At 44.1% G+C, this 27771-nt stretch overlaps 1 protein-coding gene across 1 annotated transcript; it reads left to right on the forward strand.

Annotated features, from left to right (window-relative positions):
- The first annotated feature begins 14624 nt into the window (after positions 1 to 14624).
- Positions 14625 to 27716, forward strand: LOC141950802 (lysosomal dipeptide transporter MFSD1-like). The gene is made up of 13 exons (XM_074886120.1): positions 14625 to 14669; positions 14828 to 14928; positions 17244 to 17368; positions 17463 to 17518; positions 18272 to 18415; positions 18880 to 19038; positions 21271 to 21386; positions 22292 to 22392; positions 24202 to 24313; positions 24899 to 25036; positions 25611 to 25750; positions 25897 to 26008; positions 26282 to 27716. Exons 1-13 carry the CDS (start codon positions 14648 to 14650, stop codon positions 26396 to 26398), a joined length of 1443 nt encoding a protein of 480 aa, XP_074742221.1. The 5' UTR covers positions 14625 to 14647; the 3' UTR covers positions 26399 to 27716.
- Positions 27717 to 27771: the final 55 nt, after the last annotated feature.

Consider the following 27771-nt stretch of genomic DNA (forward strand, 5'->3'; position numbering starts at 1 on the left):
CGCCGCCAGGCTCTGCCCCGCCCCCGCCCCGCCCGCCGCGTCACGGGCCGCGGGGACCGGCTGGGGCGGAGCGCGGTGGCGCCGCCCCGGGAGCCCGGGCTCGCCCGGGGCCGCGGCCGAGGAACGGGAGCCGGGGGCTGGGGGCGGCCGCGCCGTTCCCCGAGCGGAGAGCGCGGCTCCCGGCACATCACCGCCCCTCCCGCTGCGGCCACGCGGGGCCCCTCCACGAGCCGCCGCCGCCCATCGAGCCGCCCCCCACGCGTGGCACACGCCGCGGGGGTGCGCTGAGGTCACAGCCGCCCCCGGCAGCCTCTCCCCCCGCCACCCGCCACCGGACAACGGGGTGAAGCGCCGGCACCACGCGGGACCGCCACGCGTGACAGCAGCGGCAGCGCGGGCGGGATCCCGCACCTCCACACCAGCTCCGAATCGCTGCGGGCTGGAGAGCCATCGGCTCTGGGAGCCCTGCCAAAGGCTCAGAAAATCCAGCTCGGCGCTTTGGTCCCTTCGGTTTGTCCTAACCGAAATCCAAACCCGAGTCTCCACGTCCTGATCCGGACCCCAAAACCAAAGGATTTAGGGAAAACAGGTTGTCCCAGGCTTGCATATGTTAACAAGCTACAAACTGGAGAGGTAAGTGGTCTGAAGTCACAAACGAGTCGATTTGTTCCTGTTTACACTCTCAAATTCCGCATCATCTGACAGAAACATAAGAAGCGTTATCTACATTGGATGCTGTTCAACCTGAGGCCTGATCTAGAAGGACTTTTTTGAGGGAGGGAGACAACTTCCAGACAGAAGAGTGTTAGAACCTAATTTTACAACCCAGTTACTGATGAAGGACCTCCAAACACCTTCAGACTTGCAAGTCTCTTCCATGAAAATCAGGGCACTCCTTTGCTTCATACATGTTAGTTGTTTCAATTTAATTACTAAATTGTATTTCCAAGATAAGGCAGCCATAGCTACTACAGTGAAAGGAGACAAAGACCTATTCAGACAGGGATGAATTGACAGATAAAATCAGAGGCCAAAAGTGGCATCTTAAGTCCTAAAAAGAAATCCAGCATGTGAGCCCTTGAAAGTAGCTGCACAATCGCAAAACTTCATTAGTAGATTTCTATAAGCAGCAGCGTGCTCCCAGATATGGGAGGCAGACTCCAGCACCCACAGCATATATTACAAAAGGCAAATTGATGCATATGATACTCATTTATGTCACACATTTGTATGGAGTCTAACAATGGGGTGGAAGTGGGAAATGCTGCTCCAAAATGCCTGTGTTATCAGCATCCCCCAGTTCTCACTGCTGTGACGAGAACACTTCATGACATTGTTATTCATCTCAATGCCCTTTTGCAAAATATCCTTGTGAATAACCTACTTGTGAGGGATATTGCTTTTCACGTTCTTAGCTGAGAAAGTAGAGAGATTCTGGAATATCAAGGACGTACTTTACTATTCTTAACAAAGAAAAGGCAAATAAATTCTTTACATATATCTGAAATTCAAAAGCATCTCATTTATGCATTCCAATCAGAAATCAAAATGGTTTACAAACTAGGTAAGTGATTTGCGTCATTGGAAGAAATAAGCATAGGTAAATGAGAAAAAGAGATTTATTAATTAGCCAAGCTGTTACTCTCTTTTTTAAAAAAAAATCAAGCCCCAAAAAAGATTTTATTATATGCAAAATGACTGTTCAGTCACCTAATGATCAGAAATATTCAAATAAAGTATCTCTAATGTTCTCTGAAGAATTCTTTCCACTTCCAGGGGATTTCCAACTAATGGAAATTTAATTCTAAACCAAAACTGTTAGAGGTTTACTGTGATAGTTGCCATTTCTAATTTTCTAAACAAAATATTTCAAAGTTACGGGGCAAATTTATGCATAGAAAGTATGTCCAAATCATTCTTCAGGAGTTAAACTTTCCTTTGTAGCACCCCAGATTCCACTCCTCCGGTAATCAACCGCCTTTCAGCAGTGTTTATTTTTGCCTCTTCTAGGGGTGCAGAACAGCCTCCAAGAGCTCATCAGCCAGGAAGAATGAATGTCCAAACTGATATTGCAGTAAGGTTTCAGACATTAGGGGTGTATTTTTTCATCACTGGGGCAACACTTCAGCCTGAGCCTAATGAGTGGATGCAGGACTTCGTGCCAATGGTGCTCATTTGTGTTATTGCATATTAACACCCAGGAGACTACAGTGTGGCTGCTCAGGAGTCATTCATCCAAGTCCAGTCATACTTTTCCTTCCTCAGATTTTTACAATTATTGAGCAACCTAGCTGTTTAGGATCTCGGAACTTTAAAGCTGTCACTTTAAAAAGCTCATTTTGTACAGTGTTTTTAAAAAAATTAAAAGAAAAATGGATAAAGAGAATCTAGGAGAACTATACAGACCCTTCACTATAAAGAAATGTTTTCAGTTTGGGTATTAAAAGGAGGAGCCCACACAACTGCTTAAATTAACAGCTTGAAATCAGAAATAGATTTTCAGATTTGGTATTTTTATTAAAGGCTGAAAACTTGGATAAAAAAGACATACCTGTCTTACAACACCACTGAAACCTGCATTTTGCAATACAGCTGTGTTTAGACTAAAACAAGATAATTTATCGTCTGCTTTTGTAGGCAAGCAATACTTCACAGCAGTAAAGATTCGTTTCTGTCTTTCTAGCTGCCTTTGAATAGTTTACATCACTAGAGTCCCAAATATTGGATTTTATTAGACAAACTGAACAATGCAAAGTATAGATAGCCTTTCTGAATTTCAACTGCACAAGGTTACAGCAAATAGTCTAAACACCATGACAACAAAGGGATACGCTCCAAAGTTATATATGGTTGGAAAATTCAATGGTTCAATCACGCAGAATATCATCCCAATATTAGTGGTTGTTATTAGGCATGGGGATAAAACTGGCATGATAGAAAACAACATGGAACATTTTACTCACAGATGAACTGAGACGTCCAATTCCATTTCTACAGATGTGTTATAAAACAAGTTTCCCTACCTAACAACATCAAATAAGCATACCCAATGTAACCTTCTGATTCTGTTGATTCATATTCTCCTCTAAACATGGGAAAATTATGTTTAATCTGAATCTCCAACTTGCTTATTAAATACCTAGAAAAGAAATATCCATGAAACCACTATGCCTGTACTTATATGTAGCTATTTCCCCTGCATACATGCAGTAGGTACTAACTCAGATAAATCCAACTGTTTTTTCAGACACTGTGTCAGATGTAATGAAGAAATATGTCCTACTTTCAAATAGGTCCTAATTTAAAAAGATATAGTAGTGTAATTCAGATCTCAAACTTTTTCTTGAAAAAAATGTTTTAAAATTGCACAAATGAGTGTCCTCGTGTTTTTGTAAACAGTCCAATTTAACATAATTTTATGTGGATTTAAATGTTCCTTTCATCAGAATTTATAGATAAATGTGTGGAGTTAGCATGTGGGGGAAAAAAGTGAAACAGAAGATTAAAGTGAATTGCTTACTTTCACAGAAGAGAAAGGAGATCAGCCTGGTTATAATCAAAGATTACCCCCAGCACCAACTGAAAAATGTTTCTGTAGCCCATGTAAACTAAACAGCGCTTTAAGTGGATGAAATTCTCATCACCTAAACAGGGTCATTTTTTTTACCATTAACAGTAAATAACATAGCATGTAAAACTCCCTAAGTACAAGCCGCAACAGGAGCATACTAAACACTAGGCAAACAAGGCAGTAAGGTAAAAAATGGCCCCATCCAGAATGTGTGATCAAGGACAAAAATCTAGAAAAAAGTCTTGCAAAAACATGGGCAACTGGGAATTTTCCCATACAACAAATGAAAACTAAATACTAAGGCAGTCAGTTGTACATAGCAGCATATGTACAGGCATATTCAACTGCACCTCGATTACTGTGTTCAGTTTTGGGCCCTTCACTACAAGAAGACATTGAGGTGCTGGAGCGTGTCCAGAGAAGGGCAACGAAGCTGATGAAGGTTCTAAAGCACAAGTCTTGTGAGGAGCTGCTGGGGGAACTGGGGGTGTTTAGTCTGGAGAAAAGGAGGCTGATGGGAGACCTTATGGCTCTCTACAGCTACCTGAGAGGAGGTTGTAGCGAGGTGGGGGTCGGTCTCTTCTCCCAAGTAACAAGTGATAGGATGAGAAGAAACAGCCTCAAGTTGCACCGGGGAAGGTTTAGACTGGATATTGGGAAAAATTCCTTCACTGAAAGGATTGTCAACTGCCCAGGGAAGTGGTTGAGTCACCACCCTGGAGGTATTTAAAAGATGTGTAGATGTGGTGCTCAGGGACATGGTTTAGTGGTGGGCTTGGCAGTGTTAGGTTGAGGGTTGGACCTGATGATCTTAAAGGTCTTTCCCACCCTAAATGATTCTGTGATTCTATATCCTGCAAGCAGAACTCATACAGAACTGAATGGGATTACAGCAGCATGTGTATTAATGATTTATGTAAGAAATATCTGTCTTTGGCATGTATGAGTCCACAGATCCACAGCAATATACTCAGTAACTCCCATTTTACAAACGCTAATCAGGTCTTACACCTTCTTCTGAATATCATCTCTGGTTTAGAGAGGGAAGAAACTGAGGCAGAAGCGTTAAATGGACCCATAAAGGCCACACAGGGAAGGACTTTCAGAGCTGGGATTAGAGCAAAGGAGTTTTTGATGGCTAAATGCAGATTCGGAGTCTGCATTTGACCTGTGTTTTCATCTTTCTGTGGCAGTGTGAAGCACTGCTGTGGCTGACAGTCTGCCTTAGTGCATTGTTGCTTCCTGACCGTAATAGAGTTATCAAGGTAAGGGAAATGCCAAAAGGGTTGTACTTGGATAGGGACCAGCTATTGCCTTCTGCAGCACAGCTACAGAAAACCACTGCAGGCAAACCTCAGAGCAGTCAGTCAGATCTTGGGCTCAGCTGATCTTAGACTGTGGAGTTCAAGTAGGAAGGCAGCAGAAAGCCATCTTCTCTGTACTGAGTCCAACCTGGCAGGATAGAGAAATGAGGTGTTAATTTGTGAAAAGGGTCCTGACATACACATTTGATTTAGAGCTCTTGAAGAAGAGCATAATTCCAAAGTTGTGATTAGCAATGACCCTAGGAGCTTCACATTACACAAAGGGAAAGAACTTTAACCCTACGCAGAAAGCATAATTGCAATGAGAATATCACATCTCATTGGTAATTAACAGTTCTAAGTCTTATGACTGTTTCATTCTATGTTATGTCATTATAGCTAACTATATTGCTAGTATACTATAACTCATTGCATGACAGCTTTTAGAGGCAGGTGCATTTATAGCAAAAAATCCATTTGTCTCCCAAAAAAGGAGAAATAGAATAGAGTAGAATAGAACAGAAATAGAATAGAAATAGAAATAGAAATAGAAATAGAAATAGAAATAGAAATAGAAATAGAAATAGAAATAGAAATAGAAATAGAAGTAGGAATGGAATAGAATAGAATAGAATAGAATAGAATAGAATAGAATAGAATAGAATAGAATAGAATAGAATAGAATAGAATAGAATAGAATAGAATAGAATAGAATAGAATAGAATAGAATAGGGTTCACTTGGAAGGGATTGGGTCTGAGGTGTAGTTATGGATATGTAGTTATGATCACCAATAAATTGTGAGGCATCTGAATGTAACAGCCAGATTTTCAAATGTTCTCCACATAGAGCAGGTCCAGTCGAGTGCAGCAGATGCAATGGGTGTATACATATAAGTGAATGCAAAAAATCCCCCTGAAAAATTTTAAACTCAAAAACTTGACCAACGTGTTGGGCCTTGACTCACAGTCTTGTATGGGAAACTATATAGACAAAAAGTTGTACTGTCATTCACAACAAAAACAGCATGCCAGCAAACCTGATTGCATGCTTGATTAAATGCTTGATTGCATTTTAAATATTATGAATAAAAATTTACAACGTCAAGTGAAGAGAGAGATAAATAAGGCAGGTGAAGGGTGAGAGAAGGCTTATTTGCCAAGTTATTTTCATTCATTCCTCATTACAGTGAACTTTTAATTTCATGTAATCTAGAGGGCATGTAAAAAACATTTGTAAAGTTTTCTTGTGTTTTGCCCATATACATAAGAAACTAAAACAATGGGAGTAACATTAATTAAAACCCATTAAGTTGCATAGCCTGATGAGCTCACACTTCTTGACGGTAACCTCAGGAGGTGCAGCAGGCATCCCTGAGTGAGGTGATCCGAGCTTAGTTACATTCTCCTTTCTACAAACGACAACTTGTTCAAGTCCTATAATGTCGTTAAAGCTCCTACTGAAAAAGGTGGGTGATTGCCTTAAGTTAAATTATACATTAAAATATACATCCCTGTATTTATAAATCCATAAATAATTTAAAGTCTAGATATGAGTCAAGGCACAGCAGAAATGCTAGGTGCTGCCACATGTGAGAAACAGTTAAAATTACCACTTCAAAATGAAAGTTGGCAAGAAAAATATTTGCTTATTCTATCCCTCTTGGTTTTTTTATTGCATCTAGCATAGGACCTTATATATGATTCAAATTGTTATTATGTTATATATGCTAAAAACTAATTGTTCTGTAGATACGACTGCAAGGTCCCTTTACTAAAGAGTTTACTTTTCCAAGTAGATAATACAAAGGCAACACACAAGGAGTGACAAATGGATAGAAATGCCGAGAATAAGCAAGTAAAAACAAGGATTGGTTGTTAATAACAACACGATCTTCAGTTAGATTTTTTTTTTCCTTTTGGACAGTCGAAACTTTGCTGTGTGAAAGTTAGGTTTTTATCTTGATAGCACACGGCCAAGGAAAATACTAAATTTTTTTAGTGGCTAGAATTTACCTTCAAATAATATTCAGCTGAAATCCAAGGTGTTGTTTCTGCAGAAAATTATGGCATCATAGTACCAACATGACAGTTGTAGCAGAGACAGGATTTCTGTAAACCAGACTTTCTTTACATGATTATTCTCATTTAAAAATACCTGTACAGCAGAAACTACTTGTGCTTCCTTTCTGTAAGACAGTATCTGGAGAATTGACTGGCGAAATCTAGCTGCAGGAATGGATCATATAAAACCTTTTTAAAGAGGTTTATCTCTGTCTAGCGTAAGAACTGTGTAGTAGTATTCCTTTTAAGTTTAAGAGGAATGCTTGATTTGGCTTCAAATAATTTCATGGAGTTGCATAAGCATTTTAAAGACAATGTTTACAGAAGACCACTGAGGTCATCTCCCGCTACAGAAGCTTCTTCCATATTTGTTAAGATCAGGAAAAAAACATTCTGGTGGTTTTACAAAACCTCATTCACCCAGTAATTTCTGAACTGTGGTAATGATTTGTGCTTTGTCCAGAGAATGTATGTTACAGAGATATTCAGCCTTCATTTTTAAATAGACAATCTAAACAGACAATCTACTATATCTCGTGGAAAACCTTACTGGTATTTCCAGCTTTACAATTTTTATTTTTAATTTACAGCCACGGGGTCTTAATATACCTTCTACAGGACTCGGGAGCTGTCTTGAATCAGATGCCATTCCTTGGTAGGTACTTATAGTCCACAGACCCTCAGATTTCTGTTTGTTCAATTCTCTTCTGACTGAAGAAAACTGCATGTAGTTTTCTACATTATTACACAGAGTGTCTATTAAATAAATGGACTATAAAAAAAAAAAGGTAGATAAAACTACATGTTGGATACCTTCACAACCATGAATTTTTTGTATAGACTAGCTGTGTACATCTACTCACCCTACTGAGAGCTCCATCATCGTTTTACAAATAATACTCTCATTTAGTCAAAATTTAATTAACTGCTTTGATGTAGTGCTTGGCTCTGTAACCTGTGGAGAAACAGGCGTACCGGTTCATCCTCTCTAATCTTTTACATTTCTTCAGTAGTTTAAATGGCACTAGTATAAATATGCACAACAAACAAACAAACAAAAGCATTTTCAATCAAGGAGCAGTAGGCAGGACTGTGCAAATACCAAACAAGAACTCAGACAGTTGTTAGGGACCACATAATGTGATTCCCTATCCAATCCTAATGGCTAATCAAGGAGGCGTTTTGAAGGTTCTGGCAGAACTGTAACCAGAGCCTTAATTCTTCAGATGATGGTGAATAGAAGAGGAGGAAGTCAGGCTTTGTAGGAAGGCTCAGGAGAGTTTTTGTTCATAAAACATTAGTAAAAGCAACTTGCATTCTGGTTGAAATCCCTGAGATCCGCAAACACGGATGTCTGCATCCCTGAAGGCAACTCCACTTCCTTTCTGTAATCTATTTTACTTGAGTTCTTTATAGAACATAAGAAAACAGAGATGAACTCACTATTAGCACTGTGATTCTGTCTTTGAAATGCTTTAAGTAATTATATTTTTGACAATATTTTGATTAAAACAGATTTATAAGATCTGACATAATTTTCTTCCAATCTGCTGGTTTTTGAAGTGCACTACTCATTGCTGCGATGACATGGTTTAGCAACAGAAAAGTTAATTTCTCCTCTATCTCTCTTCAGTGCACTCCAGAAGCATTTTCTGGACACAGTTTTAAAAATGGCATGTTTGCCTAAAGCAAATGTCTTTTTGACATGGTTCTCCAAAGTCAGCATATACCCTGTTACTTTGATCTGTCACAATAAACTGCTCAATTTGTGCACTAACTTGTCCCTTGTACTCACAGCTGAAGTTCACTTGAGAGCTCTGCAGTACAGCAGGACATGATACATAAATGGTGTAGTATTTCCTTAAGACAGTATTGTGCTAATTACCAAACCACTGATGGCAGTGGTGATCTGCCCTAACTATCGTAGGATCAGAGTTTCATCTTCCATCTCTGTATTTTATTAATTCTCATTGCTTTATTATTGATATCCAAGTGTGCTTTTCAGGGGAGATGACAATTACATTCATGGTGAATATTAACACCAAAAATGCATGCAAAGTGTGAGTTCGGGGCTGGGGGTTTTTTACTAACTTGCATGTGGACTTAATTATTTTTTTCTTGCATATTCAATCAATGAGTAGACCTTGAACTGAAGGCAAAAAAGATTTCTTGAAGGAGGCTAGGATGTCCTGGCCTGCTGATCTCAGACCTTCTACTCTCTGCCCTATAAACTATAGAGAGGAAAAAAACCCCACCCAAACCCCCAAGCAAGCTATATTATGTGAAAACCATAGCCACTGCAAGGAAGGGTATCTCATGGTAAATTAAGATAGAGTAGAAGCATAGTAAAATGTGCAGAAGCTCATGATGTTTTCAGAAACACTGGCTGCTGTTGTATGTTTTGTATAGCCCTTCTGCACCTGGTATCCTTCCATGCCAGTGAGAGACAGAGACAAACAAGAAGGGAGGGGATATTTCAAATGTCAGTTTTGCCACGTATATTCTGTACCAGCATGCTGCTTTCTTCCCGTGTCCTGGACCTGAACCCCAGCCCCATTTTTACTCCCATGCTTTCAGCTGACAAACTGCAGGTGCAGGGACATGCCTGGCTAGGGACAATCTTTTCAAGCAGAAAAGGGCAGCTGCACATACCTTAGTGCTTAGATTTACATCAACTCCCCCATTTCTTTCCATTTGCTTTTTATTAAGTAGGAGAGAGACTCTTGCAGAGCCTGTAGAAACCTAAGCTACATTTAAGAGACCTTCAGTACAAATTTAAGGTGACCAACAGATGCTCAGATAAGGCAATAAGAGATGCAGTACAAGTACCAAAAGAGTGAGGTTGCCTTCATTTGTGGTTCAGCAAAGAGGGAAAATTCTGCCTCTGTGACAAGGGCAAAGAATATAATTAACTAACAGGACTCCTGAGTTTAGTGCCATATGAAATCCATGGTGGGTTTTAAGGTCTGTCCTGAAGCCCTGGGAGGGACAGCTTCTAAGCTAGCTGGAGTGAACATCAGCAAATGGAGCAGTAACGCTAGGGAAGGTTACATCATTAATTATATTAAAGAACTCTCTCGCAACTGCAAGGACATTACAGAGAAAAAAAGAACAGCTCATCCCTCAGACACTGCAGTAAGCAATCACACACAAGCGGGGCTCTTCCTGCCGTGTTGTGAACCCTCCTCCTCCCTGCTGCTCACCCCCTGCATTGGGGAATTTCCTCCCTCAGCCTCGGCGGGAGCCGCACGCAGCATCTGGTCAGGCAGCATCATCTGGTCAGGCAGCATCATCTGGTCACGCAGCATCTGGTGACAGAGCCTCTGGCAGCAGCAGCAGCAAAACAACGGAGCTTGGCAGCAGAAGAGTCTCTGGGGACCCAGCGAGCCTGGGAGAAGACACTGGCTGGTCAGTAAGAAAAATACGCAGTCATGAGAAGGATATGACAAAATACATTAAATGTCTACATATTAATCCTCTGGTTTCCTCCTTTTTCAAAAGAAATATGCAATTCATTGCAAAGCAAAGTACAACACCTGATAAATTAAAATCACTTGCCTGCTTGAAAATGTTGTACTTACTACAGCTATACTTTTACCTGACTGTTTATGACTGAAGAGATAAGAAATAATACAGTATGCTTTTTTTTCAAAAAGATTGAACACAAATTGTCACAAAACCAATGTCACTGCTTTCTCTCATGTAAGGCAATGCCTTGAAACAGAATGCAAATAATGACACATGCTTTACTAAGTTAAGTGTTAAACTCACGGGACTGTCCACAGAGTACTCAAGGAGTCCCTGAGACTCAGATCTTGGTGATGAAAAATACAGCTAAACAAGAGGAAACATATACCAGACTAGACTGCCTGTTTTAAGATAGAAAGTTGAAGCTATAAAATCAGAAAAAATTGGTACAAGAACTTCAACGGCAGGAGAAGGACTTGATACTACTTTCAGTAAGCTTTCTGTAAAACTTACAATTATCTGTGTGGGTTTTATGAGAGGACTAAAACCAGGACTTCAGGAAATAACAAAAGAATAAATTTACAGTCAAGGCAAAATGTTATGATGATACATTTATGGATGCACAGGTATGGGAACCAGGTAATCATTCAAATAAAATCAGAATGACTGAACACCTAAAAATTCAAGTTAAGATGAACAGAATTTGACAGAATATAAGAGATCTAATAGCCAGGAGACAATATTAATATCACAGATATACTTACGAGGCAGAACCTAAAGCAAACCTTGAGTCAACCAGCTACACACAACCATGCTCCAGAACTCACAAAGCCATCAGATATCCTCTACATTAAAGGTTTTCTTCAAGGATGGTTTCCATAGGTTGTGTTCAGAATCTCCATCTTGTCAGCTAATTGATTTTTCTTATCAAATATTAACTATTTTCCTTGAAGCAGTAATGGAAAAAGAGGTCTCCTCTTTCTCTCCTCTGTCTGAATTGGTCTGGTTCTTGCCCCTGGTTCTGACATACGGCTGCTTCTTCAGTTTTAAGTTTTTTGGATCTTCCTACTCTGTTTGCGACGTAAGCCCACACCTCTTCTACTGCTTACTGGATGGAAGATGGAAATAACAACAGTCTTTAGGTTCAGTGTTCCCAAATGACTTCTGGATCACAGATTTTTAATCAGTCATGTCTATTAGTTTTGGTTCTCTTCTAGGAAGCTCTGAGCAACAGCAGACCCACCAGAGCTGCTGACATACAGATTCAGCAGGAAAGTATTTCACCTGACCGTGCTCAGAAAGTTATCTTTAACTGACAAGACACCAAAAGTATTTTAATGCCTGTCCCTTTTCTTCCTCAAGACAGCCTAAAGGTTCTTCTGGACATGCAGTAACCTGCATCTGGACAAACGTTCATGCCACCATTGCAAATCTCACCATCAGTAGTCCTGTATACTAATTCGTATTAAGGGCTCAGGAATTGAACATACTTCCAATCTCTACTCCAGAACATTTATGAGCTGGAGCTAAAAGGGGGGAAAAGAGTAAAATTGAAAAGATGAATTAATGCTAACACATCAAATTCACATAGCCTGTTAGCCAAAGATTGAAAGGAAGGAGGGGGAAGTGTTTCAAATATGTGGAAAATATATATAATCCATATATATAACATGGAATATTATGAAATATATAGAATATATATATTTCCATATATACACAGAAGATATTTCATATATACATATATGGAAAACAAAACACTTCTGAGGGAGAAAATTGGAAGTGTGTGTCCAGACTCACTATGCAAAGGAATCCACTATCTTTAACCTATTATTTACATAGCAGGATGCTGACAGTATTTTTCCTTTCCAGCCCTTTGGCACCACAGTGAATTTTGTCCAGCATATAGCATTTTTCATTAGCAATGTGATTGCCACACAGGTTCCTGAAGTGTGTGCCAACCATTAGTGGCACAAACACATCTTAGAGGTGCTACAAAACTTCATACAGCCCAGGAACCTGCTGCTGCTCCCACCCCTGCCGCTGCTAGTAATGGTTATAGAACCTGAGACTCTGTGGGCTTTAGTACCCTGCACGGATGTATTGTTTCCAAGTCTGGGATCTTAGATTCATTCTTTGAATTTAAAAAGCAGTGCTGTTGCAATATATTGATAGCTCAAAAGTCTCTCCCAGATGCCATTTTAACGATACTTGCCAGCCGGCGTCCTTCATGAAGACATAAATCAGAAATGAAAAGAGGGGCAGCACTGTTAGAAAGAACTGGGCTTGGGAGCATTTCATAGCTTTTGTAAGGAAGTACCTAGAATCAAAACCCAGCTAGTTTCTGAAAACCTGCAAATCATTAGGAAAGCTCTAACCCTAGTTTTCAAATCAATCACACACAAAATTACATGTTTTATATACACACACACATATTTTTGTATACACACATATATATACACACATAGAAAAGTACATAAAAATGTTATTGCTATCCAGACACTTTTTATTTTTGCTAAATGCTGCTATAAAACATTTTTATTTGGTCAAAAGAATGCCTTTCAGGACCCAGTTCTTAGTGTGCAGGGTTTACTTGGAAAAGAGTTTATTTTCTTCATAGTAGCTGATACAGTGCAGTGCTTCAGGCTCGTGAGGAAAACAACGTTGGTAACACAACCGTGTTTCAGCTGACCAAAGAGATGCCCCATGCTGTGTAGCATCGAGTTCAGCAAGAAAGCTGGGGGGTGTAGTTTTTTCCAAGGTTGCTTGAGGGCTGAGTGGGCATCGGTCTGTTGATGGTGAGCAACTGCTTGTGCATCACCTGGGTTTTTTCCCTTGTTTTTTTCCCCCTTCACTTATTAAACTGTCTGCATTTCAACCCACAAGGTTTTGTGGTTTTTTCCTCACTTTTGCCCTTCCGATCTCCTCCCCCATCCCACTGGGGGAAGTGAGCAGCTGGGTGGGGGCTCACCTGCTCGTCGGGGTCAGCCCACCACTGCTAGGTAAGGAAACACAGGCCAGCGATGTAAAGCATCCTCTGCACATAAGGGAATGATGCTGTTTCAGCATCCTCCACACCTGCAGCCCAAGAAAGTGCGAAATCATAGGGTAGGATAAAATTAAAGGATATCTTGTAGTCTGACTCTGTCCACAAATCAGATGCTCCTAAAATTGTTATTGAACTATTTTCAGTCACACACCACTGCTGAAAAACTTGTTTAGCATTGCACTGGCCACCCAAATAAACTTAGGCTTACCAAACCTGTAACATCAGCACAGTGAACATTTTACAACCTGTATCCGGGTTGCTCAAGGTTATTTTTTCATCCTGTACCTTTTCCTGTTGTGTGTGTACCCCTGACCCACTGACACAGGAATGGGAAGAAACTTAGGGATTCTCAAGTCCTGCTGCTTGCTGTGGACAGCCATGCCACATAGCTTTATTTGTGTATTTATCAAGGTTTATTTTAAAATGAGGTAAGGTGCTGGCCCTCGCTGTTGCCATTGTGAGGTTTGCCTTATTTGATGGCTCTTCATGTCTTGTTCGGGTAGAATATATTCAAACAGGAAGAGAAATACACTTAACCCTTTCAATCATATAGGGGGTTGGGGGGTGTGTGTGTGTGTTTGGTTTTTTCTTTCTTGTTTCCTTTTCCTCTTTTTGTTACCAGGACTCTGCTCTTGTGATAACTAGAAAATTCTAGTTTATGCTTGGCGGGTTTCTCTCTGTTCTGTGCAGTATTGTTTACTAGCTTAAGTAACTGCTCCCTTTCCCCATTTGTTACATGAGACACTTCTACTAACACACCCTCAAAGATAGCCCTTTTTTTTCCCCCCAAACATTGCATTTTTGTCTTCGGTTTATGATGCATTACAAACCAGTTTCTTCTGTGCTGCTGCTCCCTAGTCGGCTCTTTCCCATCTCGTAGTTACCCATTTGACTTCTTCCTTTTACATGCACTAGCTTTAACTCTCTTGACTACATTTCCTCTTTTTGACTGAGGATAATTCGCTGCTTTTCAAAACCGGATCCTTCCCTCCGGCCTCTCTTCAAGCCCTTCCGGCTCTGGCTCGCCCCGAGGGGGAGGCCCCGGCGCGGGGTCGTCCCGCGGCCTACCGGCGGCTCATACCGCGGCCTACCGGCGGCGCCCCCCGCGGCGCGGCGGCGGGGCCTGGGCCGTGTCCCCGGGGCGGGCGGGCGGGGCCGGGCAGCGGCCGGGGCCGGCGGGAGGGGCGGGCTGAGGCATGGCGGCGGCGGCGGAGCGCGGTGAGCGCGGCCGGGGGCGCGGGGCCCGCGGGCGGAGGAGGGGGGGGTCGGGCGCAGCCCTGGGCCCGCCCGGCAGAGGCGCGGCCGGGGGCTGCGGGCGGGCCGGGCCGCGCTGCGAGGTGCCGGGTGGGCTGAGGTGGCTCCTCTCTGTCCCGCAGCCGCCTTCAGGTTCGTGGTGCTCCTCTTCAACTGCCTCCTCACCTTCGGCTCCTACTTCTGCTTCGACATCCCCAGCGTCCTGCAGGAGCAGTTCCAGGGGGTGAGTGCTGGGCGTCGGGCTGCAGCCTGGCAGCGGGAGGGCAAAAAAAGGCAGAACCAGCAAAACGGAGAGTTCGCTCTCCCTGGTGGAGTTTCAAAACCTTTTCTTACGGTGTTGGAATAGGAGTCACACTCTGGGTCTTCTGTTCCGGGAGCTGGGGGGGGTGTGGGGGGTGTGGGGTGTGTGTTATTGATGGTGTGTTTGCTGTGAAGAAGATGCACGAACCCGGGACAGTGACAGAACGGTTTGGGTTGGACGGGACCTTAAAGATCACCTAGTCCCAACCCCCCTGCCTGGGCAGGGACACCTTCCACTAGCCCAGGTTGCCCAAAGCCCCGTCCAGCCTGGCCTTGAACCCTTCCAGGGAGGGAACTGCCACCTTAGAGCGGCCTCCCAGGACTGAAAGGGGCTACAGGAAAGGAGGGAGGGACTCTTGATCGGGGGGTGTAGTGACAGGATGAGGGGTAACAGTTTTAAAGAGGCAGATTTAGATTAGATAGATGGAAGAAATTCTTCCCTGTGAGGGTGGTGAGGCCCTGGCACAGGTTGCCCCGAGAAGCTGTGGCTGCCCCCTCCCTGGAAGGGTTCAAGGCCAGGTTGGACGGGGCTTTGGGCAACCTGGGCTAGTGGAAGGTGTCCCTGTCCGGGGCACGGGGGTTGGAACTAGATGGTCTTTAACGTCCTGTCCAACCCAAACCAGTCTGTGATTCTATCATTCTATGATTAGTCCCCCGCTGGACTGGAAGCCTAGTGATGTTGTATATAGGAGACTAAAAAAGGCTTTCTGGGCCTTCAGATACCTCCTGATACTGCAGGCATCCCATAATGTGTTAGTTTGCTAGCCGAAAGAGAGCTGTGCAGGGAGATCACAGGACAACCGTTGTATAAAAACTAGTTGTATTCTCAAATGCTACAAAATTTTGTTGTTCAGGGTTCAGACTGACATCCCAGTTATTTCTGGGATTTTTCCAGGAATGCCGAAGTCTCAGAGTTCTTACCTGAATTCCTGACAAATTCTTGACTCGTTTATCTGTCATTATTGCATTTCTTTCATGTCTTTTGAGAGGTGATTTTACTCGTGTGTGCCATCTGCTGGTAGGTTAGTATGTGCAGGCTGAGATTCACAGTTCTGTGCTTCAATAGCAAGGGCAGAAATACCTATTAGCTTCCATGTAACTTTTGGGGTTTTTTAAATGCAATTAATCCGTATCATTCAGACAGTGATGTCCAGGCTAAGTTGGGCGTAGTTTGTCATTGCAAACAGGACTAAAAAGAAAAAAAAGGGCAGTATTTATTCGTTGATCCTCCGCAACTTCATAGGTCTGTGGGAGAAGAGTCGTTTATTTATGGAGTAAAGGGAAGGTTATGTCATATCTCGTTGCCTAGGTAACTTTATAGGGTAGTGAAGCCAAGCCATATTTTTCTGTTAGGTACTGTGCAAACCATGTTTTTATCTGTTGACACTCCCATCATATTTTTACTCTGGCGAATTTAGTCTCTACCTGCCTTACACAAGAGGTACAGTGGTAGTCAGACATCTAACACCAGTGCTTGCAGTGAAAACACTTTGTTCTAGAGAACTGTTCCCTGCAGCCTCAGACAACTCCCTACAGCAGATCTGACAGGTTTGCAAATATGATGGCTATATAAAAACCATGTGGTTAAAATCACGCTTTTCTTGTGCTTATTCAAGATGTTAAGCTTGTGCCTACTGGTGTGGAAAACTTAGCGTCCATTTCCTAATGTAGGTACATTTTTAGTAGCTGGAAGATCTAGGGTTTCTTCCTGATCATATGGTGTTGAGGAGATGCTGCTTTTCAGTGGCAAAAATGATGTTATGAAATCAAGCTAGGACTACCAGTTTCCTACTGTTCAGCAGATACTTTATAGCTGTGAATTAATATGGCCTACTACTAAGTTTCATATTTACGCACTGCTTAAGACTTTATAGTATGTAATGAAGAGTCAGATCAAACTAAACTATAGGCAAGAAACTAAGGGATCAGATAAACCTCCTGGTGCAGTCTCCTGGGTTTTCTTTTGGACTGAAATGTGTATAAAAGTGCTGAGCTCCTGCCACTACTGCCGCAGAAAGAGAAAGGGAAGGTGTGACGTGCTGATGGCCAGTCATTTCTCATTTGGCAAGGGCTGGCGTCCTGGGAGAAGACACAAGTCCACTAATTCCTGGTCATGGAAGTGGGAACAGAGTAGGAGAAATAGGCATCTAGTAAGCAAGAAATTAACTTCATTTTTAAAGGAATGTGTAGGGTTTCTGTGTCTGCTGCCTAACACAGGCTCTGTGACTTGTTACACAGAACTTGACCTGCCCCAATGGAACCCATCATAACAGCACCGGGCATGACAGCCTGCTGGGCTGTGTGGAAGGCTTGGGAATGACACCTGCCCAGTACAACCTGCTGTACGCGATCTACGCGTGGACGTAAGTCACTTCTCTTGCTTTGGTGGGGCGGGGTAGTTTGCTAGTTGCTTCCCAGCAGCAAGACACAAATGTTTCTGTTCTTGTTTTCTCCTAGAAATGCAGTAGTGGTTATTCTGGCTGGATTCCTGATTGATAAGCTAGGAAATCGCTGTAAGTTCTGAGGACTGATTCCTTTATTCTTGTAGTGAGGTGGGATTTCAGGGTGTTCTTTCAGTGCAAAGGGACGGTCAAAGGTTCCACTTCAGGAAGATAACAGAGGGATGGGAGAGGAGGGACAGCTCTGTGTACAGAGTGCGTGATGCTTAGTTGAGCAGCTCCATGAAGGCAACTGAGACGTTTTCATCCTTTGACCACTGACTTACCTGAATTTACACGGCAGTACAGTAATCCTGCTTTCCTCTGGCATGCACATAACAGGGAGTAGCGTTATCTGGTTTTGATCGGACAAAGTAGTGTTCTGTTCCCTGCTCTGATGTTTGTTCTGGCGTGTGCCATAATCTAAGACCCAGCAGTCCCAGCAAATGGAGTTATGCTCTGTCTCTAGAGGTAAACATCTTACCGATGAGGAGACGGAGGCACACAGAAGGACATTGCTTGTTCTAGGCCATAGTCTGCAGTGGAGCTCAGGACGGGAACAGGGACTCTATATAGAGTTCAGAGTCCCCTATTTGACTTATTCTGCCTCTCTAACCTTCCACCATGATAAAATCATCATTATTTTGAGGATTCCCAGGTCATTTTATAAAGAGACCGGTTTTTACAAAATTAAAATGAGAGTAAACTGATGGGAGCTCACAGGTTCACTGGCGTGTTTTGAGGTTGCTCTTTTGCTTTTTGACAAAGAATGCTTTTGTCCTGATCTCAGCATGTCTGTTGAGGTTTGTGTATTTTTTTTCTCCCTAGTTGGTGTCTTTGTTTTCTCTCTTATGACTGTGCTGGGATCATCAATCTTTGCTCTAGGCTCACATTTCAAGGGGTCGCCATACCTCCTACCAATGATGCTAACAGGAAGACTGCTCTTTGGCTCTGGGAATGGGTCACTTACTAGTAAGGAATTCACATTCTTAATTACACCTCACTAGAGGGTCATGATACATTTTTAATTTGTCACCTAGACCCTTGTCCTACCAGTCAGCTTCACCTGCTTTGCACCGGGAACCTACCTTGCTAAGAGAAGAATACTGCTCCTTGAAGGGTTGCATGGATTTAATGTGTGCTGAGATGTTTAAAAGTCTTCCCCTCTAACAAATTTATCCTTCTCCCAGGGGTGGGGACTCACATGTGATTGCTATGCCTTTAGGGGTATTTTTGCTTGCTTTATTTGAGGAATTAAGCTCACCTCCCATGTCTCAGCATGATTTAGTATGTTTTAAAATGGACTGCGAAGCTGACACTACCTCCACTTGATGCATGGAGGTCTCTTACCCCGGCTCAGGTACTCTAGATTGAGAGGCTGCGTTTGTTGCTTTTATGCAATGCTCTTGGCCACAAGGATTTTTGTCTCCTCCAAGTTGTGCAGAATCGTATCACAGCCTTCTGGTTCAGGGGGAAGGAACTGGCACTGGCATTTGGACTGACTTTGTCTTTCTCACGTCTTGGGAGCGTCCTCAACTTCTTCTTCACCCAGCAGTTTGAGGCAAAATTTGGAATGCAGTGGACACTTTGGGGAGGTGAGTTTCTTTGGTGCTTTGGCCTTTTGTTTTCTGAGGGTAGCCTGTTTTGTCCAGTTATGAAAAGTACCTGAAAGAGGGAAGTTAGCAGGAGGAGGCACATTATTTTCCAGGTTTTCCTGTTGCTTTCTGTATGCAATGGAGTGGTGTTTTCTTCATTGATGCCTGAAAACCCTCTCTAGAGCTGTAGTGTCAGCCTGACAGTTTTATCTGCAGTTTTCTTGAGATATTTTAAGATAAAATCATAAATCACAGAATGGTTTGTGTTGGAAGAGACCTTAAAGATCATCTACTTCCATCCCCCCTGCCCTGGGCAGGGACACCTTCCACTAGCCCAGGTTGCCCAAAGCGCCGTCCAACCTGGCCTTGAACCCTCCAGGGAGGGGGCAGCCACAGCTTCTCGAGGCAACCTTGCCAGGGCTTTCACAGGGAAGAATTTCTGCTGTCTATCTAATCTAAATCTGCCCTCTTTCAGTTTAAAACTGTTACCCCTCATCCTGTCACTACACTCCCTGATCAAGAGTCCCTCCCCCCTTTCCTGTAGCCCCTTTAAGTCCTGGGAGGCCGCTCTAAGGTCTCCCCAGAGCCTTCTCTTCTCCAGCTGAACCCCCCCGACTCTCTCAGCCTGTCCTCACAGGGGGGGTGCTCCAGCCCCTGAGCATCTTTGTGGCCTCCTCTGGCCCCGCTCAAGCAGGTCCGTGTCCTTCTGATGTTGGTGCCCCCAGAGCTGGACACAGCACTGCAGGGGGGTCTCAGAAGAGGGGGAGAATCCCCTCCCTCGCCCTGCTGCCCACACTGCTCTGGATGCAGCCCAGCACACGGTTGGCTTTCTGGGCTGTGAGCGCACGTTGCTGGCTCGTGTCCATCCCCTAACACCCTGAAGTCCTTCTCCTTGGGGCTGCTCTCAGTCCACTCCTTGCCCAGCCTGGATTTGTGCTTGGGATTGCCCCGACCCATGGGCAGGACCTTGCCCTTGGCCTTGTGGAACTCCATGAGGTTGGCACATCCCACCTCTCCAGCCTGTCCAGGTCCCTTTGGATGGCACATCCCTTCCCTCCAGTGTGTCCCCGCACCACACAGCTCGGTGTTGTCAGTGAACTTGCTGAGGGTGCCTCGATCCCACTGTCCATGTTGCCAGCAAAGGTGTTAAATAGCACTGGTCCCAGTACCGACCCCTGAGGACACCACTCTGCAGCCACAGGTAGTCGGTACTTAATGTAGGTTTAATCCTATAGAACAGAAACTTCAGAGTGAAACAAAAGAGGAATCTAATGTGTTTCTTCTTCCATATTTTAGCTAGCAGAACATGCTGGTTCTGTAGTAGCATCTGTATTGGTCTCAGCATAAGATGCCTTGCACATGCACTGGTCAAAACTGTACGTATAAATTACTATGAGAAGCAGGATCTGAGTTACACGTTTCCTAGTGTGAATCTGTTCTAGGGCTCATATTTTTAGAAGATTGGAATTTCTGTCCTCTCTTCAGTGCAATGACATGAGCATGGCGTGTTACATCCCATCTGACACTATTAGTTTCATGCTCAGGCAGCATTTGCAAGCACAGCACCGTGACTTCAGTAGTCCGTGAGGGGATAAATACATCATACAAAGTGTGTATGCATCACATACAGAGATTGTTCTGGCTCTTTAGAAAACAAAACAGATACAGATCTCTTTCTGAAAGAAGAACGTCCGCAGCAGATGCCCATTGCCAAATATGCTTCTGGCATATCCAGCATAATCTGACTCACTTCTGTGGAGCTGAGTGTGCCAACTGGTCAGATTGCTGGAGTGACTGCAGTAGGTCACATAAACGAAGAGGTGTGACTTGGCTTCCAGTACCAGCCTGTGTGTCATACCTCTCCTGCTCAGGGGACCATGGAAGTTTCTTAATGTCTGGTTTGTTAGGCACAGGCCTGCTGCAGTTTAGAAAGCATTCTGCCCGTAGTCCAACAAAGTGGCTCTCTTTGGACACCAGTAGGGCTTTAGCTTCACTGGCCTCAGGCAATTCTGCAGGGCACTGGAAGCTTAGTGGGCAAAGAGCTCACGGACTCTGAGGGGGTGGTAAGAGTTAAATGGTCTCACTATATGGCTGCAGTAAGGGAGACCCTTAAACATTAAGAGAAGCCAGGAGTGGGAGTCACAGAGAATTCCACGTATTACATGCAGTTGGTTTTGTCATTCAGCTCTCTCCACACTGAGGAATTTCTAACACCTCTTGTGTCTTTTCCAGGTACCCTGCTCTGTGTGCTTGGTTTTGTTTCAGCCCTCACAGTCAGCCTACTAGATAAAGTGGGCATGAAGCAACTGGGCTTGGACGGGGTTATCCAGCAAGAATCCAAAAAAGTGGTATGTGGTGTGCAGACAGCTTTGCCATCTCGGCCTCTGGGAGCCTGGGGTGCATGAGCTCGGCTTTTGCAGTCAGGGAGGGCTGCACTAGTGAGAGCTGCTCCCGGCCAGGAGGTGGCATTAACACCCCTGGTTAAATCTTGCTGAGCAATTCTTCAGGTCCATCTGAGGATATTGCATCTGCAAGCCACCGGGCAAGTGTGAATTTTCTGTTTATGTATTTGCAGCCTCCCAGAGAGCCGAGTTAGCACTCTGAACGCCGTTACTTTTTTGAGCCAGTCACTTGTGACTGTACGTGGCTCAGAGGAGGATTCTGTGCATAAAACTAGGCAGTAGCCTCTCTCTGGGACTGCTCTGTGGCTCACAGGATCCGTCATTGATAGAAAATAGCTAATCTGGTCAGTACTGAACTATTGTTTGCCAGCCCTTATCTTCCATTCCTCCTTGCGTTCTTCTGTCTAGGAGCAAGCATTACAGGCAAGAGGTTGCAATTTTTATGGCACTTAAATCTATTAGACAGCTTCCTTCTCGTGACAGCATTCTTACTGGTTTCCCGGTCTCAGTGTTGTGACTCCTGTTTATATTGTGTCTCTCCACTGTGTTTCACTTAAAGTTTTGCAGTAGGCTCTTAATAGAGGTTGCTTAGAATATGCTCCTGCAGCCATAACCTTTATAGAAATAAGATGAAAGCTTTTTTGTTTTCTTTGCTGAATAGCATTAAAGAAGGAGTGCTTTGAAGTCAGCACGTGCCAAATTTTGCATAGAGGTACATGAGCTGCCTTTCAATTCTCTTTTACCTGCTGTTACTGAAATTTTTTGTGACCCTCAATGGCTTGCAGAAAGTGACATTAATGTCAAGTTGAAGACTGTTTCCTGGTGAGTGAGGGCACATTTTATCTTTGCAGCGGATTCAGGACATCCGGCGACTTCCCCTTCGCTACTGGCTCCTGGTCCTCACCATCATGTTCTTCTACAACGGAGTCTTCCCCTTTGTGGCAGACGCCAGGTATTGCTCTGTGGCTGTAGTCCCCCTGACTGATACAAGCCGGGGAAATATGAGGGTAAATGCTTGTTCCTTCCACTCATGAAACACAGAGAAACATGTCTTTAACACCTAGTTAAAGATGTGAGGGTTCTTTGACCTTTCTTTCCCTTCAGAGATGAGGGAGGCTTCTGAAGGAAAGCAAAAATAACTTAAAGGGAAATAATTCATCCAATCTTTAAAGCTTGGAACATGGCAAAAGGAGGATCAGAAGGATTTGGGAGAAGGGGAGGAAATACATTACTCAAAAAATGGCCTGTAGACATTCCACCTTTGTGATAGTCCAACAAAGTGGCTGTCTTCTGAGCTGGGTGGGGTGTGAGCTTCACAGGCCTGGGGCAGTTCTGTCCTGCAGCTCCTGCATGTTGTCTGCTGTGTATGGAACAAAGCTAAGCCTTTGCAAGGGAGGAAGCGTCTGCATCCCAGTGCAAGGCTTGCAGACTGCCTTTTTTATGCCTTCATTTGCTTAAAACAAGGAAGCAACCTGCCCAACTGAATTGGGACTCCTGCTTCTGTCCTGTAGCTCTGCCACAGACTCGTAATTTTGCTGCTTTTTTCCTGTTTGTGGATGATGCAGCTTCTATCACCTAATGAATATGAACTTTTATATTAGCAAAGGCCTGCAGGAAAAAAGAAAATTATTTTGGTAGTATTTCATTAGTGGTGTATAGTAACACACTGTGAAATGGGGAGTGAAGAAATGTCATCAACATCGTCATAACAAATGTAGAAGTGACCTCTTATTAGTACAATACAGACATTCAAGGTGGCAAGGATCATCAAGGCCTTGATGAGATGGGCTGTATATCAGTTGTCCTCTCATTTTAACTGAAAACGGTGTCTATTGATCACACAGAATCCTCATTTCTGCAATTCTGCCTCTCTGCAGAATTATTTTTTTTTTTTGCTCCCTGTGGAACAAAAGTTCAGACACGAAGAGTCATGTTTCACACATCTTTTCTGGCAAAAATTGCTTCCCAGTTTGAAAAACAATGGTGCCAAGGCCACTGCTCTTTGGCAAACTCTGTTGCAGTAAATCTTCAGGGAACAGTGTCTTGTTTCACAGTGTGCTGACAGCACGGGCTATGAAGGCTCGTTACTACTAATGGTAAGTAGCCGTGCAAGTAGCCAAACCGGGTTTAAATAGCTACAAGATCTCTAAATCAGCGAGGCTTTCTAAGCTGTTAGGACTGTATGACTGTAAATGCTGTGAAGAATTTGACTAAGTTTTAACGCCCTTTTTGCGTGTCCCTAGGAAAGGGGAAAGGCTGACTTCTGACAGTGGAAACATGTTTTCTGCTTTAACCAGGTCTCCTTAAAGATGCCAGGGGGGAATTCCTAGTACTTCTGAGATGCAGGTGTTCAATTTAAATGCTGATCCTTGCTGATGGATTATTTAAAAATATTATTCCTGTCCCTCAGCGTTCTCACCCTTGGCTTGATAATGCTTTCTGCCCTTTCAAAGGCAACGTAAAAAACTCCATCCCTGTGTTTTGGACAGGTGACAGCAAACTGCTGCTTGTGAGCTGTGCTGATGTAATTGAACATATGCCCAACTTCAACCTGCAGTTTTACTCTGCACTTGCAGAAGCATCGTGAAAGTGGCCATTTAAGCTACCAGCTTCTCTATGGTGTGCACCAATTCAAAAAAAATAAAACAATAAAGGCTTGTTCACAGTTTCATATGCTTGTGCTCAGACTAACTTTCTGTCAAAATAACCAGATCAAGAATCCTAATTATGTAATTTTTTCCCCCCTTCATTTTATTTTTAGCAAGTTTATCCAGGATAAATATTCTGGTTACAGCCAGCAGGCAGCCGCTTACATTGCTGGGGCAGTGTACGACAGCTCCCTGGTTCTCTCTGCAGCAGTTGGCATATTAATTGTGAGTACCCAAAACCAAAGTGTTTGCTGATAACTTTTCCCTGATTTTTTGAAATGTCTTTGTTACAGCCCCCTCAACAGAATTTAGCTTGTTGCTGAATAAGCAGTCTTTTAATTCCTTGCAAACTGCAAGATGCACTGGTCTGAATTAAATGACAAGAAATAACGTTAACCTGTTTTTCCCTCTGTCCCTTGATTGTGCTGTGGTAGCATCAGACCATGGCAAATGGCTGTTGTGTTTTGAGAAACCTGAGCCTGGAACAGAAGGGATCACAGTAAGCTTTGCAAGTAGATGGGAAAAGACAACCTGCAAGTAATCAGTCCCTGTTTTCTCAAACTCTTCCCTTCCTTATTTCTCTAATTGTCAGGGCATAGTGGTGTGTCTCCCCGCTCCGCCCTTTATTAAAGCCTGCTGGTTTACAGGAGTGCTGGACACCGATTCGCTGACAGGGGTTTCAGGCTCGGTTCAGAAGTACGCAGGAGGAACTAGTCAACAACTAGGAAACGCCACTCGGGGCAGCCACTCCTGTCCCTAGGCCCTGCGGGGGTCCCTTGTCAGAGGCCGCCTGTGTGTTTCCTTTGCCAGGACTACGTTGGACTGAGGGGTGTCTTTGCCGTTGGCTGTGCTGCACTGACTCTGCCCGTCTTCGCCCTCCTGGCGTTTACGTTTGTGCCTCCGTTAGTCTCTACCATCTGGTTGGGGATTACTTACTCCTTTGCTGCCGTAAGTTCCCAGCCCTGCTGCTGCAGTTGAGTGTTCTGTGGCTGTGCTCCTTCCACATCCTGGGTGGCACATCTCCCTGCCCCGTGTCCTGATGAGCGGGTTTAGCAGCCACAGCCTAACCCCAGGCTTCAGCCCCAGTCCTGAAGACTTTGGTTAGTAACAAATAACCCCAAAGAATCAATATGGAGCAAAATGAAAAGCAGAGTAAGGGACCATTTGCTACAGAGTGAAGCATTAATCTGTGCTTTTCTTAGTGCTTTTTTACCTTGAATGTAACACCTGAATCTCCTGTGAGTCTTATCAGCTAAATCATCAGGTCTAACGCCCCTTCAGAAATCTGGAATCAGGTTATTCCTGTTTCAGATAACGTATGTTGTCTGTGCTGTCTCAGGCTGCTTGAAAAGGATGGGGAACAGTCTGGAACCAGCCAATACACTGGGAGGGATAAGTGACAGATTTTTTGAAGAGAAAGCATAAATGTACATTTAATGCAAATTCCTTTTTAAACCAATGACCATCTCCCATCCTTTAAATATGGCTTTGAGTTAATTCCTCTTCTCCTTACTCCTGCCAGGCTAGTATGTGGCCATCCATACCTCTCGTGGTCCCCCAGGCAACTTTAGGGACAGCCATGGGGCTTGCAACTTCTGTGCAGATGGTTGGAGTTGGCCTTTCGAATCTGGTCGTTGGACACATTCTAGGAACAAAGTCCAGGTGAGAGTGCTTTTTCTTTTTTTCAAGCAGAGACACCAGCAGTGCTTTAGGGGAACAGTGTGAACAGAAATCAGTGCCTGCAACTTGATGCTGCCTTAAATATCAGCAAGTGACTAGTTATTCTATTCTCTTTTGGCTTTTTCTAGTGAATTAAAGATCCCCCTGTGGCGCTGGCAACAGATGATGATCTTTATGTTGGCAAACACCATTGCCTGCATTGTTGCCTCCATTAGCCTCAATGTTGTGGACAAGAAACAGGTGAGTGTGCTGAAAGGTGCAGAGTAGCCTTGCATCACGAGCTGCTGGTACTGACGGCGGAGCTGTTGGGTGTGTGTACAAGCAATTCCCCGATGTAAAAATGGGACTGCGTTAAGAGAACTGTCTGCTAAAGTGTCCGAGCTGGGCTGGAGCTGCTGGCAGCTGGGTGTTTTTGCAGGAGGGCGAGGGGAAGGGCAGGACGCAGCTGTAGCAATATCTGTGTAAGGAAGAACAGTCTCCTTCTGGTCACTGCTGGCTTCTCTGCCCGGGCAGGGCGGCACGCTGAACAGCACCCGGAAGGGAGCGGCGCTGGAGCGGGGGCGCGGGAGCCCTGCGGATGCGGCGCCGCTGCTCCAGGATGAGACGGGACACGAGGGCTCCGGCAGCTGAACCTCTGCGGCGTGAGGACAGCGCTGGCGGCCAGACCCCGCGCTGAGCCTTCTGTCCCACCCGGGATTTGTAGCCTATTTCAAACATCTTTAAAGGGAATTTTGAAGGGGACTGTGTATGGAAAGGGAATGTTTCCACTTTCTTACGCCGGGCACGCAAGTGTCTGCTTGTTCTCCACCGTACAGAAACCTGCACGGGGCACTTCAGTAGCCACACTACAGTCAGTGACACTAACTGTGCTGCAGCTGCTTCACGAGCCATGGGGCAGCTGCTCTTCAGTCCTGCCTCCAGCCCGCCCCCACCAGGTGTGCCTGCCTGGCCCACAGTCTCCTGGCATGAGAACCCTGTACATCAGCACTTGCTGACCCACATGCCTTGGCAGGCCTCCCCTTTCAGTTACTGCTCTGGATGAGCACACATCTGTCACAAATGACATAGCCATGCAAGTGACACCACCAGTATTGTTTAGGCAGGAGACTGAATTAATCAAGTTGACTATCTTTTGCACACAAGCCTAGCTTAATTGCTTATTACTTTACTAGAAATGCTTCTGTAAGCCATTTGCCTTCAAAAGCATGAAAGGTTTTGATCTGAAATTCTGTCCTTTAAACCAGGGTGCTCTTACTCACCAACGCTAGAGGCTTCTTTGACTCAGCCAACTGCCCGTCTCACTATGCAAAATGCTCATAAACACTCCCACAGTGTTTACAAAAGCACAAAGGATGCTTTAAGAATGAAGTAAACTTTTAACACAGCCAAGTACAAGAAATGCTGAAGTAAATGACTTATGTAAATTATTACAAATTCTAAAGAGAAAGAGCAGCTCTGCTCAAGTTGCATTTAATATAAACACTAGTAGGTTGAAAGCAATTTAGGCACTGACAGCATCCAGTAAAGTCACATTTTAAACAGATGTCACAGAAGACAAATCCACGCATCAAAGCAAAGTTTTCTTAAACTGATTTACTGAAGAGACTGTTCAGAGAGCGAGGTTGTCTGAGTTTGTAGTTACACTGTGAATTCATTTCACCCCCCAGACAAAGTATTTCCCTGTTGGAGTCTGGTATGTAGAAGTTGGTGGGTGGGGTGGTAACTCACAGAACTGCAAGATCAGAGACTCCTTTAGTTTGGTGGTGACCTCCAGAGATCACGTAGTCCAGCACCCCCTGCTCAAGCAGGATCAGCCAGAGCAGGTTGTCCAGGACCGTGTCCAGTCCGAGTTGGAGCCTCTCCACAGATGGAGACTCTACAACCTCTCTGGGCAACCTGTGCCAGCGTTCGACCGCCCTCGCAGTAAAAAAGTGCTTCTTTGTGTTCAGATGGAATTTTGTGTGGTTTAATTTGTGCCCGTTGCCTCTTGTCCAGAGAAGAGT

The sequence above is a fragment of the Strix uralensis genome, chromosome 16 (genome assembly GCF_047716275.1).
Source record: "Strix uralensis isolate ZFMK-TIS-50842 chromosome 16, bStrUra1, whole genome shotgun sequence".
NCBI lineage: Eukaryota > Metazoa > Chordata > Aves > Strigiformes > Strigidae > Strix > Strix uralensis.

Excerpts from the sequence above, each read along its gene's own strand:
- LOC141950802 (XM_074886120.1), top strand. The coding sequence starts at position 14,648 with ATGGCGGCGGCGGCGGAGCGCG. Across the intron at positions 17,519-18,271 it reads TGATAAGCTAGGAAATCGCT|TTGGTGTCTTTGTTTTCTCT; the intron begins GTAAGTTCTGAG and ends TTTTCTCCCTAG. Across the intron at positions 21,387-22,291 it reads AGCAAGAATCCAAAAAAGTG|CGGATTCAGGACATCCGGCG; the intron begins GTATGTGGTGTG and ends TTATCTTTGCAG.